Source organism: Colossoma macropomum, unplaced genomic scaffold (genome assembly GCF_904425465.1).
Source record: "Colossoma macropomum unplaced genomic scaffold, Colossoma_macropomum, whole genome shotgun sequence".
Classification (NCBI taxonomy): Eukaryota; Metazoa; Chordata; class Actinopteri; order Characiformes; family Serrasalmidae; genus Colossoma; species Colossoma macropomum.
Window position 1 is genome coordinate 24,941,364 of NW_023494792.1, and position 13,720 is coordinate 24,955,083.

At 40.2% G+C, this 13,720-nt stretch overlaps 1 protein-coding gene across 11 annotated transcripts in view; it reads right to left on the reverse strand.

Moving 5' to 3' along the window:
- mybpc1 (myosin binding protein C1) overlaps positions 1 to 10,674 on the reverse strand; it is a 38,951-nt gene extending 28,277 nt beyond the window's left edge. For 3 of the 11 annotated variants that reach the window (XM_036576693.1, XM_036576691.1, XM_036576690.1), the window contains exons 1-3: positions 10,388 to 10,674; positions 3,804 to 3,821; positions 1,522 to 1,590 (exon numbers count right to left, since the gene is read on the reverse strand). In XM_036576693.1, the coding sequence (XP_036432586.1) occupies positions 1,522 to 1,590; positions 3,804 to 3,821; positions 10,388 to 10,409 (109 nt within the window). In that variant the 5' untranslated portion in view covers positions 10,410 to 10,674. The remainder of the gene's footprint in view (positions 1 to 1,521; positions 1,591 to 3,803; positions 3,822 to 10,387) is intronic. The other 8 variants (XM_036576692.1, XM_036576689.1, XM_036576694.1 and 5 more) reach the window with 6 other exon arrangements.
- Positions 10,675 to 13,720: the final 3,046 nt, after the last annotated feature.

Here is a 13,720-nt window from a genome sequence, read left to right on the forward strand (position 1 = left end):
TTATTTAACTTTGGCTAATAGAAAGTACTGGAAATGTGCTTGTGTGTTTTCTGTGTTCACAGTGTAAGCTTCGGGTTAAAAATAAAGCCAATAATAATTGGCCAGAAAAATCAGCCACTGGCATATTCACCTCTAAAGGAATTAGAATTGGAATCGACCTACAAATGTATAATTTGTGCATACCCTCCTATACACTATACACTTGTACAAGATAAAGGTAAATATTAGATAGAAGTACAAAGGATACAGAGGTAAAAAAGAGATTAACTTATTTTATCTTGTACATTTTGCAGTACCTTTTTTTTTTGGACTCCCACACTAACAGTACGCATCCACATGCACTTAATTTCCACATTCTGACAATCTGGATCCATGTGTGCTGCTGGTGGGCCTTTCTATGTCATCTCTATTATGGAAATGAAGAACTGCATTAATGTACTGTTACACAGATGCTTAAAATGAGACTAAAACTCAGAATTCAATACAGCTTTTTATGCTTTTATCATTTTTGAAATCTCTTAATCTTCCACCAAAGCTAGAAAGCTAGCTTGCTCAATCTTACTACTCTGCTGGCTATGTTGGCAAGTAACCTTAGAGCTCCTTATAACTGAAATTTTGCCCCTCGCTTAAACCATTTAACTTTGTCCAATTTAAAGTCTTGGAATCTTCACTGTCAGTCATGTATAAAATTAAAAATTTCCATTATTTTGTTAAACTTTCCCCTCTTTATTTTCCGGGAGAGTTTACTGTTTGATGTGTGGGATGACGACCTGTCTGCAGTCCCCTGACTGGCTCACTTGCATAAAGTAGAAACTCTTTCGCCACGAGACAAAGCAGATTTCACCTCTACTGAGATGGTAAGCCTGCAGCATGGTGAAGTTGCAAGCAGGCACGTACTTTAACTTTTATCATTGTAAATATAGCCATGGTTCATCTATGACTCATTCCAGTCAGAAGTAAGCAAAATAACACAAACTCAGAAAGCTTCCAGTTGTGTGCATTAAGTTTTACATTTATAATGATTACCACAAACATTTTTACCAATTATTGAATACTATTTTTTAAATGCACCCACACAGGCCATTGTCTGAGTTTGGAAATATTGTGCTTACTGGTTCATACTATACCTTCACATGGGGCAATTCCTCATTCTCCACTCATTGTGTATATATTGCCGCTGTGTCCGAGACAGGCAGAGCAAGCAGAAGTAAGGAGAGCTTGCCATCTCCATGAAGCAAAGCAAGCATGTGATGCGCTCAAGTGATCATTAGGGCCAGCAGAGTGTAAAGCCTTTGTGCGTGTGTGTGCATGTGTTTGGAGGTGCGCGTATGAGCTTATATGCCTGTACCTCTGCGGTCAGTCTTGTTGAACAGTGATCAAAAGTTCGTGAAAAAACAAGGTGGAAACCCAGTAAACCTTGCACGCGTGAAGAAGAAGTGGTGCGGGTGAACATTAAAGTGAGCTAGAAAGAGGTGGAAAGAAAGAAAGAAAGAAAGAAAGAAAGGGAAGAGGGAGACCTACCTGGTGGAGACACCTCAAGAGAAATCTCAGCTGGGGGCAGGGCCTCCCCAGTGCCTGGTGCAACATTCTCTGAGTGTGTGACAAACACAGCGGGAATGCAAGCGCCACTTTCACAGCATGAAGCATCAGCATACAGGCAAACACCTCACACACAGACTCACTCGATAACATCCACACAGAGGACACGTTACTATAGACATACTGACACTTATAAATACATGTACATAAGTACAGGACTTAGTGTATTACACACACATATATAGACACAACAGCATTCAGAATAAAACACATACACACACCTACACAATATCAGTAAACGAGAGGAATTAGGAGTAATGTCAAAAGTGAAGGTGATATCCACGTTACCAAAACCTTTTTCTCCTTCTGGAAGTAGAGCAGGAGAAAAAGATGTGATGTCTGACAAATGGAGCTGATATGACTTTAGCAAAAGATCATGGAAAAGGATCACGTGGGGAAAGGTCACTGAGGTCAATGGATATTTGTCTGAAAAACGGCTTTTGTACTGTAACTGTGTAAACATGCAGGTTTCTTTAAAACAAACCTTCATAGTGTTATCTAGGGGTGGACGATATAGCACAATGTTTTTATGATACACAAATGTATCACAGTATCCTCACACATACACAATGAACTAGTGGCACCACGTTTAGAAACAGCTATCAAAACTCTGGTTACAATGGTTTCACTGTCCAGTCCAGTAAAACAGAACTACATATGTTCACTTTGTAATGAAACATGCAGATGGCCAGAGTTCTTTAAGTACTGAAATATACACAGTATGCTCAGAAAAGCATATTGTTTATCATGATTTATCACAATACCTATAGAATATTCTCATATTGCCCACCTCTAGTGTCTCTGCCTAGTGTGAGCTAGCCAATCTCATTAATGTGAGTTTGAACATCAGTCAGTCTCATCAAGTGGCATCTCAATCTGAGTCTGAATGGCAAACTCCCAAACTGATGAACTGAAGGTTGAGATGAGCTGAGAGTATAAAGTCCAGGGCATGCTCAGAGCATGTGCTGCTCCCCACTACAAAATCACTAACTAGCTGCTGCTCAGCAGCAGAAGATAAACACCATCTGAAATGGTGCTAGGGTGGGCCTTCAAATGCCAACAGCTTGGTCACATGGGCTCAGAGTGCCAACTGAATCAACAACCCAAAATCAGGTGGTGGGTTGCTGGAATGCAGAGCTTCTGGCCTTCATCACTGACCTCAGAACAGCAGTGACACTCCATCACAGAGAAAACTTGCCACATTTATTCTCATGGCTGGCCTGAGCACCACTGTAGTGACCATGTTTGCACATTTACACTACAACCTACTTGGTAACGGCCGTAAGTTTACACGGACACTTTGAGAAGTTCTTATATGTACACATTCATACATTGTCTACGAATTGTGTAGTAGTAGAACTGGAGTCCAGGCATCCACTATGAAAAGGGAATGATGTGTAGCTGTTTTTAAAGCTGAACTAGCTGCTCAATATGAATCCAGGGTCGTATTTATTGATATTAGCAGAAAAGTGTAGGAAATAATATCTATTCTTGCAGTGGATGCAGCCAACATTAGGCCATCACATTTTTGCTGCTGAAAAAGTTCAAAATGACACTTCAGGTTTCAGGGAAAGAATAAATAAGCCAAAAATGTTGACTGGAAACATTATGCTGTTTCATTTTTCTTAGTGCTAAAAAGATCTGTCAACAAAGCAAACAATGTCAATTACTGATTCAAATATTTTTTTTTATCATTTTATCGTCAACACATCATTTACTTTAAAAAGGCGCTTTGTAGTTTTCATATAATACACAAAGTCATTCAACAGAACAAAAAAAAAAGCAACAGCAAGTGTAGGAGGATTTGTGGCACCATAAAGAAAGAAATCCACATTACTTTGACTCTCAGTGGTAATGAGAATTAGACATACTACATAGATACTGGACCTTTAACAATCGTTGCCGATTTATTCTAAAATTCTAAAAAACAGTGCAAAAAAAGTAAATGAAATAATCCAATTATAGTTTTGAGCTTATTGTATAATGAACTTTGGCTTTGGTTTCAGCCAAGAATTTTCATTTTGTTCAGTAATCTTTGGTTTGCACTGAAATTGATATACAGTGCAATATACATTTTCTCAGGGGAGCACTCCTTCATTCCCAGCTTACTTTTTATCCCTATCCTTCATTCACATGCTTACACCAACCTCCTACATACCTCCTACATAAATAAAGGCATTTATAGAAACTATTTTATTACTCACCTTCAGGTTGACCATCCTCTGTAGAAACAAAAAGAGAGAAATCATTAGGATTAGATTGTTGATTGACTTCTACAGTGCAGTTCATCTTTCATATGTAGCATATTTAGAAAGAATGATAAATTGTATTGATGCATAAAATGCATAAAAGCTAGTATTGCTATGAATCTGATGCATTAACAAGGTGCAACAGCTACACTGAGTTTAAGTGCTGCAATAACTAATTAACAAAATCAAGAATATCAATTATGAAGAAAAAATTATACTTTCTTTTCTCTACATCCTGATATTTTACAGTGTCAAAAGAATGACCTCAGTTTTCACCCTAAATTTCTGGAACCACTGGCCTACTTTTAGTTGAAGGTACAGGTTGTTCAAAGCTGATTTAAGTAAGATATTATGTGACATTGAGCTCCAGGCATTTTTGTATTTTTAACCTACTTTTCGTACCACAGCAAAATTCAGCAATTGATAGTGAATTGAGTACACAATCATGAACATAAAAATGGCATTTAAGGCTATATAAGCTCTTGGGACCTTGGGATATTGTACTATTGTACTATTGTGTAATAACTTCAGCGGTCAGTTTAAGTATCAAAGTTAAACAGGATAATCTCACATTATTATACACCATAGTTTTCAGGCTTAAAATTTCTTCAAAGTAATGAAACAGAATGAAACGGCTCTATTAGTCAAAAGCAAAGTCTTCACATCTTTATTCATGCCCAACAGCAAATTTTGAATGTGAGAACATCTGTGAGTGCAATTAGTAAAAGCCACTTAAGACAGAATCTGTTTGAATAAGTGATTCTTGTCCAGTCCAGTCATTTAAAGTAACTCAGCCATTTCAAAATTCAAAAGTGAAAGAAGATTAACTGTCCATTTAGCACTTCACTGGTTTCTGCTCAGTGGTTCCATCAGGACAGTATCATATTTGAAACATCACATCATCTTTTAAAGCATTAATTCATTGCTCTCCACTGCCGAATTGGTCTATGTTGGTGCATATGTCTAGACACCCAATAAATCTTGATTGCCTACAGAGGGTCTTGTTGACACATCATTATACTGAAACATGCAGAGAGTGCTGAGATGAAAGGACTCCACACAACCTCAAACCGATTAGAGGACTTAGGCATTGGCCCTACTGGATCAATGAGCCCATACAGCTTTTGTATGGTCAAGCCAGCAGGGTTTAAATTAAACTGGCTGTGTTATTTTAAGTTAGCAGAGCATGGACACGTGAGAGAGCACCTGACTCTTCCTACCGTGGACAAAGATGCCTGATCTTCACACCTATAAATCCATGGTTTTATAACTGTGGTTGGGTCTTCACACACTATAGTAAACCCTCCAGAAGAGCTTCACACAAGAAAACCAGGTAACTAACAACAGACTCACATAATCTAGTCTTGGAAAGATAACTTTATCAAGCAACATAACATTTTTATGTATTCGCTGGTCAGCAAATGTATTGTGTTCACTTTTGGAGACAACGCATGGCATAGTGAGGCTACCACAATTAACATGCAATGGTTTTTAAACGCTCATGCAACTTCATTTCAGCACTGTTTCACAAGAAGCATTTGTTTCTGCACAGAACTGCCATTTAAATGAGTATTATGCTCTCTTTTAAGCTGGTTTTGAACGCTTGTTCTCTTTAAGCCTGTCACAATCATTTTAGCTGAAGGTTAATTGCCATTTAAATTATTTTTTGTTCATTGAATGTAACTATTAAAGTAAAAGCCTAAAGTGGCCTAAATGGCTGATTACCTATCATGCTTCCAAGCTGTCAGCTATCTCGCTATCAAGTGTAACCAGCAAGCATTACTCCCTGTTGCTGTCTAAATGTGTCATAACACCAGTTAGAAGTTGGAACTTTTGATGTTTTTGTACACTGTACATAATAAAGGTGTTTACTGCAAAGTTTTTGACCCCTTGAAATTCCAGCCGTATTACATACTAAGACTTACATACTATTGGGGTTGTATATGGAATAGCTCCAACACATTAAGCATTCAATATGTATTACTTAACCCTTTAAAATCCCAGGCTTATTACATACTTATTATTCAGTAACTGCAGGGACTTCAGTGCAAACTGCCTGAGGTATTCTTAGGTTGTAAAAGTAAATCTTTGGGCCTGCTGGTGAACCCTGGCCACTTAAGGGTTTAAACAATTTTGAATACACTGATATTTTACTCAAATAATTTTCATAAAAGAAATTTTACTATATTGCATGTATATTCTAGCAATATTACTGTGAAATATTAACTTTTGAACCTAAACAGAATTGATGCACCTTATTTTGCAATTAATAGTTCAATCTCAATAGTTAAACCCTAAAATAAATTTGTAGGCTTTAATTTGTTAATTTAAAAATCCGTTTCCCAATCAGTTTTTTAAGTAAACTCAACATGCTGCTTTCATTCTGATTTCATTTATTTAGATTCCTTTGCCTCAACCCAGGGGATAAAAACATAGCCAATTCTCATTCTTGTTTTTGTGGTGGTAAACTAGAAATGGATTACACAGGAATGAACCAGAAATGAAACATATTGTAAAAGCTAACAACTTGAAAATAACTCTAATCAGCTCAAATAATTACGAGCAGGTGACAAGGCAATAACTGTGACAGGCCTAGTGCTCTTTTGGTTCTTCTCTATTCAAAGTCATGTAGTAAATAATGCAAATAACACTGGTGGTCATTTTAAAACATTCCATATTACTCCACTAATCACTTCACCACTGTAGGCAGCTGAGATGATGCAACCCTGGGGGCATAGGTTCTTGTTTACGTGTGAAACACATATTACGGACGTGTGAAACACATATTACATGGTGTCGCCCAACATCATGTGCGTCCCTGTTCCCTTCGCCCACTCTCTGGCCCAGTCTCCTGTGAATTCTGGGAGAACGCCAGGCAAGGGAAGAGCCAAGCATGGCAGCTCCTTTGTCAATTGCCTGGAGGAATACAGAGCCTGACTGTTCCATTTTTGTCCCCTTGCCTCAAAGACCATGTGAAAGCTGCTGCTGAGAGAGAGCCAGGAGAGACACCTGTGCTTCTCTTCTCCTTTAGTCATCAGATATTTTTGACTTCTCTCAGCTTTCAAGTCTCTCATCTGCCACTGACCATCTATCTATCACTCCCTATCATGACATGCTTCATCTCTACAGATCCTTCTCTGGTTTAAGTTTTGGAAGGCTGATACTTCTTTTGAAATTGTTTTTGGTACCAAAAATCAAATCAAACTATATTCTAATTAGTGTTGTGAGATGTTCAGCTAAGTTTAACTTGTAATAAGTTACAACTAAATTCCTGTGGGTGTGATGGACCTAGAAACACACTAAAATTCAAAGGGCAGGGGTATTTTAGGACCACTGCTCTACCACACTGTGCAGAAATTTAGCCTATTCAAGGAGCTGGATTGAATGAGATGGTTGCCACAGACCAGCACTGCAGCTATGCTTAGTACCCCTAACCCTACCTTCTCTTCAAGGCCCTATATAATGCCAGCAAAGCGTTACTCATCCCCCTGGAATCTACATATGAGATTTGGTTGTGATATGGATCCTACTGCCATCAAAGAGCCATTTATGTTGTTGTCAGTGCAGAGAACTCTGCGGTGGAGTGATGCCCAGGCTTCCTCTATCCCTTCACAGCAATAATGCGAGTGGAGAAAAGTATTGTTTTACATCCCCGTGGAGCAGGGCAGCCCGCAGGTATGTTCAGCTGTCACTGCCGTTGCTGTGAGGACAGACAGGCTCTTATTGACTCCGCACTGAGCCAAACTGCTGTCCATGCCTCGCCAGCTTAATATAGACCTTTTAATGCAGACCCCACTTAATAAAGAGCATTTTCAGCCACATGCTATTGTCATTCCACGTCGGCCTAATGCACCATAACTAACCTTTGATAGTGGGAGGCCGATTAGCTCTTATTTAAACAATTGTTTGCTGTTTTTCTGAGAGATGGTGTTATGGAAGAAGTCAAGAAAACTTTGAAAAACCAGTGAAGAGACTAGGAAAACCCAAGATCTGCAAGACAAAGAGGATAAGAAGAAGCCAGGCAGGGGAGTGAGGCAGATGTGTTGAAGTGTTGTTTGTGTTTGGAGTGATTTATGAAGAGCAGGAGAATGGCATGAGAGGAGGATGCTGTCTGTGACAGGAGAAGGAGTGAGAGTGATAGTTGACTGTAAATAGAGCAAGGTGTAGACGTGGGCTTTCCCTAATCTGTGGCCCCAGCAGGGAGAGTGGGGCCTCAGAGGTCAGACGATGCTCACAAGGAGAGGTGCTGCCATAGGTGAGTGTCCATACACGTGACTTTCACTAAAGACTATGCGTACGTGCTTGTTTCACTATTTTGATTTACTTCTTTGGCTTGTAGTTAGTTGTATATCACTGATACTGGCATGGAATATATCTCCCTTCCTTGGAACACCGCTGGAGTCAAAGTTCAAACAAACAAGAGTGCAAAATTCTTAGAGTAACTGGAGGAGAGCAAAAGAGCTGGGAACAGATTGGATGTTTGAGTGAGAGAGAGACAAAGAGAGAGAGAGATAGATAGATAGATAGATAGATAGAGAGAGAGAGAGGGAGGGAGAGGGATTAAAAGTCTGCTCATTCTGAACTATTCCCGGGTCCAAGCATCCAGTTCCCGAGGGCCTGATGCTCAACTCATCCCATCATCTTGCCTTTTAAAGCCTGGCCTCTAAATCTAAACCAGCCTAAACCTCCTATCCTTCACCTGTCCCTTGCTTTTATGAGAATGCAACATTTTCTCAAACAGCCATGGCCATTAAGTCTCACTATCTACCAAAGCTGTTTAGAGTAGACAGCTTTGAGAAAAGGCATCCAGGCCTTGAGCCATTCATGATTAAGAAAGCTGGAAAAACTTCACAGTAATTCTAGTGTGCCTCCTTGTTATTGAAATGCAATAAATTATCCTTCCAATCGTAGTGTTACTTGTCCTCTGAACACCTAATGGCACTTTAGCCTTATCCATAAGCTTTCCCAGTGTAATATTTTTTTCATGCATTGAAAAAGCATCAGTTCTTGTGATACATTGTGCATGCCAGCTGTGCTGTCCATCACAGACTCCTACCCAGAGTCTGTGACTTGTCCGCCAAACGTTTCGAAATGGACCTTGGAATTGCCGCTGGTTTTGGCCATGTTTGTGAGTATCATTAAAATAACTGACTGCCATGCAGTCCTGCAAATCCCCCTCATACCACCATGTAATCCCCATTGTTTAGAGATGGAGTCCACTCTCGCTTTGCCACCTCCACTGGAAAATATTATGAATAGAAGGACAGTGCATAAACACATGCTGTAGGGAGACAACCTGATTATAAATGACCAGTTTTAAACCAGTAATAACTCTCACCCATGAGAGACTGCATATAAATAATATGGATAAGGGCACTGATAATAGCATAGCATAGAATAGAGAAAGTTACTATGCTCATACAACATTGGCTCTCGCAGTTCTGCCCTGTAAATTATTGGTGTTTTCCTTCTCTGACACACCTGGGCCTGTATTCACAATGCATCTCAGATTAGGAGTGATGATCAGAGCGGAGTCTGATCTTAAATCAGCACTCCTACTCTAAGAAGCTTTGTGAACACAGACCCCAATCCATCAGCTCATTAACAAGCCCTTTCTGACATGAAGTGAAAACTCTAAAATGTGCAGAGCAGGCATAATCAAGATTAAGGATTCCAGGGAACCACTGTCATACAGGAATATCACAACAAGAAGTATCAGTGAGAAGGGCAGCTCTCCTCATATTCCTCCACATAACACTATGATGGTGTGTCCTGTTACTCCATCTATCAGCCATCAGCAGCTGATCTCGTTTGACCTCCACATCATCACCCTTGACATATCCATCGCATCCCAAGCACACTCTCAGCCCATCAGTCCCCTGCCAGGGCGAAGCATTGCATCATCTATAATAGATTGCCCAAGTTGCCCAGCAAACCTGGATACCATCCCTCCTCTCACAGGCCCAGGACTCAGCACCATTCCTTCCTCTGGTGGCATGCATGGCTCTCCTGCCTCCATGCTTCTAATCACCTTGACTGCACCCTATCCATCAAGCCAACACCCACAACAATAGCAGCTTTTTATAAAGCTCTCTGTGGGTCTCTTCTCTCATCTCTCCCCCCTGATGGGCCAGCTCGGAGTAATACAATACCCATGCCAAAGTCACTTTCTGAATTCCAAAGAGTTGATCTCAAAGCTTTGAATGGCATTAAGATCACTTTGTTCATATGATTTCCACAGGACTGCAGCAAACAACTTCACAGAGAAGAGAAAAGTGTTACAGACTTAGCATCATTAATTTATAGTGCTAGCATCAATGATTGCTTTTTTATTGATAGAGAAGTAGTTTATCACATCAGCAAATCATATGAAATGTCAAAGACAGAAAACAGGCAGTTATATTACACCTTCATATGACCAGCACCTTCAGTTTCTTCTTAAAGACCGTTTATTTCTAAAAAAACACAGTTATCATTTTTAATTATGTTTCATAGTTGTAGCACAGAAAACTATTGTATATACAGTGCGCCACTCATACCTTTCTTTGTGGGCTCAGGCATCTTGAGCTGTGCTCCACTAGAAGTGTCACCAGATGAGGGGTACAGGCACAAGTTGGGGCCCTCTGCCCTGAATTAGCGTGCAGGATTAGAGATGGTGCTCTGGTCCTTCAGCCTGTGGATTGGAGGGAGGAATAGAGGAGAAGAACTCAAGGGAGAGTGGAGCTAATGACGATGAGGAGAGATGAGACAGCCTGTCTACGACAGTCCCTTGATGAGGGGACAGTGACGGATAAAGTGACAGACCTGGGGAAGATGAACTTAGAGGGTTTATATACCACTGGTCTGGGCCACTCCTCCATGGAGCCCAAAAGCATCCCTGTCCCCTCACTCTCCCCCCGCACAGTACAGGGGATTAGAGGTGGCTCTCTATCCTGTCTCCTCCATGCTGCTGTTGAGGGACAGCCAGGCAAGGACAGGGGCATGGCAGAGGAGGGGCTTCAATCCAGTGTACCATACTGAACAAAGATGAAGTATCCACAGGCCTGAACACCTTCAAAAAAGGGAAATTTTTTTAACAATGGAAAAGCCTCGATAGTTCTTTTTATCAAGATGGCTCAGACATATAAAGCACTGCAGACGTGAAGGCAAGGAGGAAAGTTTTCTCTCTGATAACTGAGTACACCATCATGTGCTTCACCTAATCCCAGCATGGATTCTCCATAGAAGACTTTTATTAGTCTAGGCACATATTGAAACACTCTTAGCAGAAAGCATTCTGTAACTTGTAACAGTAGCAAAACCCTTTTGATCCTATCCTATGTAGTACCAAAAACAGTGTTCTGTGACTTAGAATAGTAAGAATAGCAGAACCCTCATTGGTGCTATGTAGAACCATTTTTAAAAAGAACCATGTACGACAGGTTTTCCATCATAGAGCAGGACAAGTTGACCCTTAAAGAACCAGTTTTAAGGGTGTATGCCTGGAAAACTGCCTATGAATGACACAATCATCATCATTTACGTAAATAGATGGGAGGGGTCATATATACGAACAGACATAGGAAGAGAAACCAACAAATAACACTCTCCGGATATTATTGGGTGTGGCCATTCTGTAGGGTTCCCAGAGTTGAAGCTCTGTCATTTCACTAGAAGGGATCTGGGTGTTTTTAGCGCACAGTGAGCGAAAAAGGAAAGCTTTTCTCTACCTTTCTGCCAAGAGGCAGAGATCAAGTTAATCCTGCCTGGATGTAAACCAAGAGTAGTTAACCAAACAATTCTGGCAGTAAATTCTGATGAGATGCCTGAGCGATGTTTTTACAGTCTATACATAGAAAGTCATGATAAACCTTGACATTTGAGATATCTGACATGGAAAGCGTTTTTGATGGTTGATGTTGCTGAGACCCTAATTAAGCTGTTAACACACGCTTCTACAATAAACTGGCCTCTGTTTCTCATAGACATAGAGAGTGAAGATTCACTCAGCAAGGCTTAAAGCGGTGAGGGGTAGAGGATTTTGTCCACAAATATCTTTTTAATAGCTACTGTAAGACTTTTTGGTGACAGCCAAAAAACCCACAATGTGCAAACACATTACTCACTGCTACATTCGTAAAGCTCAGCATTTATTAGAGGAACTATCGTTCCGTGGAAGAAAAAGATCAAACTTCAAGGCAAATTTAGACAAAACAAAAGACAGACCTTATAACGTGAGCTGATTAAACTCAATTCAAATAATACTTAAAGAAGATCTGTTGCCATTTTCATTTTCTGAGAAAACTTAAGGTGGTTGTATGTCTGCATGATCATCTTTTGGAAAAGTCTTAGGCATCTCAGATTGTGTGATGGCCTACTGATATAATGTCTTCTCTTCTGTGAGGATAATTGATGTATCATATTCACATTTTCATGCACTTCCACTCTGCAATTAAAGTCTTCTCTTTAAGTCATATGGGAACCAAATAGGAACATAAGCCAAATGTAAACTGTCATTCTACCCAGAACAACAACTCTGTATTAGGCAATAAAGTATGCTATATAAAGCATGGCAGATTGGAATGAGGACAGTAAAGCCAATAAATGGCACACTAGTTATCTCAATTGGCTCAATTACTGCATTATGAGATATTGCCTCATTGACAAGGGGATGTTTTACTGAGTTGACACATGAATTGCTGACAGACTAGCACTGAGTGGTCTCCTGCTGCAGTGTTGGGTGGCTGGACGAGTTTAAAGTATGTGGCCTTTATTGGTGACAGGCACTCCTGTTAGCTGGCCCATTTATAACCCTGAGTAGGCTCCAGTGGTAAATGCTGGGCTTATGTGCAGTATCATGTGGGCCTGCTACAAAGAGCAAACAAAACCATTTGGGATGGCCTGGGGTGGGCATGGGTTCACATCTCACTGAGGGTTTAGCAATGAGGTCACCCGCATAGGGCTGAGAAAGAATGGAACAGTGCCGTCTGCTTGCGTGTATGAGCATGTCCTCATACACGTAGGCACACATTTTTCACCACACACATGAGTGAAAAAGAAGTGATAAGGTGATCTCTGATCTAATTTAGCATTACACTAATTTTAAACCATCATGCAGACCCATAAAGATGTATCTTCTTGTGGAACAGGGGCAATTCTGGACCTCTATGACCTAATGTGGAAGGTATGGACAATGGGTGTATAAATAGAGAGCCTTGCCTCTATAAAGATGGGAATGGAAAAGCCACTCCCAGCTCTTAATTTTAGATATCAAAAAGGTGTGTAGGGGAACCCTTTAGCTAAGAGACAGAAAGAAAATAGGTGAGGATCCAAGTGGGCAACAATATCCATCAGTGTAGAGTTCACAAATTAGCACAAAATCTAAAGTAGGCAAGTCTGGGTACAAAATTGTACAGTAAACCTGCATGTCCACCATGCTTGCTGAGCTAATCCTGGAGCAGCTGTGGAGCTGTATATAGAGCACTTATAGGTCAGTATGCAATGTGTCTAATAGGATACATTTCATTCTGTGATAATGGTATATTTACTTGGGCTGAATGTTAGAGAAGAAAACCTATTAAGCAAATTTACAGTATCATAGTCACTTGAGAAATGACAACAATGAATGTTTATGAGTGACTGGCTATTGGAAAAACACAAAAGGTTTACATCTCAGAGGTATAATTGCACTAATTCTGTAAATCTGAAGGCGCTGTGAGTACAATGGTCAATGTACAATGTTGTACTCAATGAGTGCAATGTCAGCATAGTAGAGACAAACAACTATGAGGGCACACACACATACACATGTACACTTTCCCTGTCTCCCTCTCTCACACAAAACACTTTGGGAAAAGCCCCTATGGTTTCAACAGCCCCAAATCCTAGAGCAA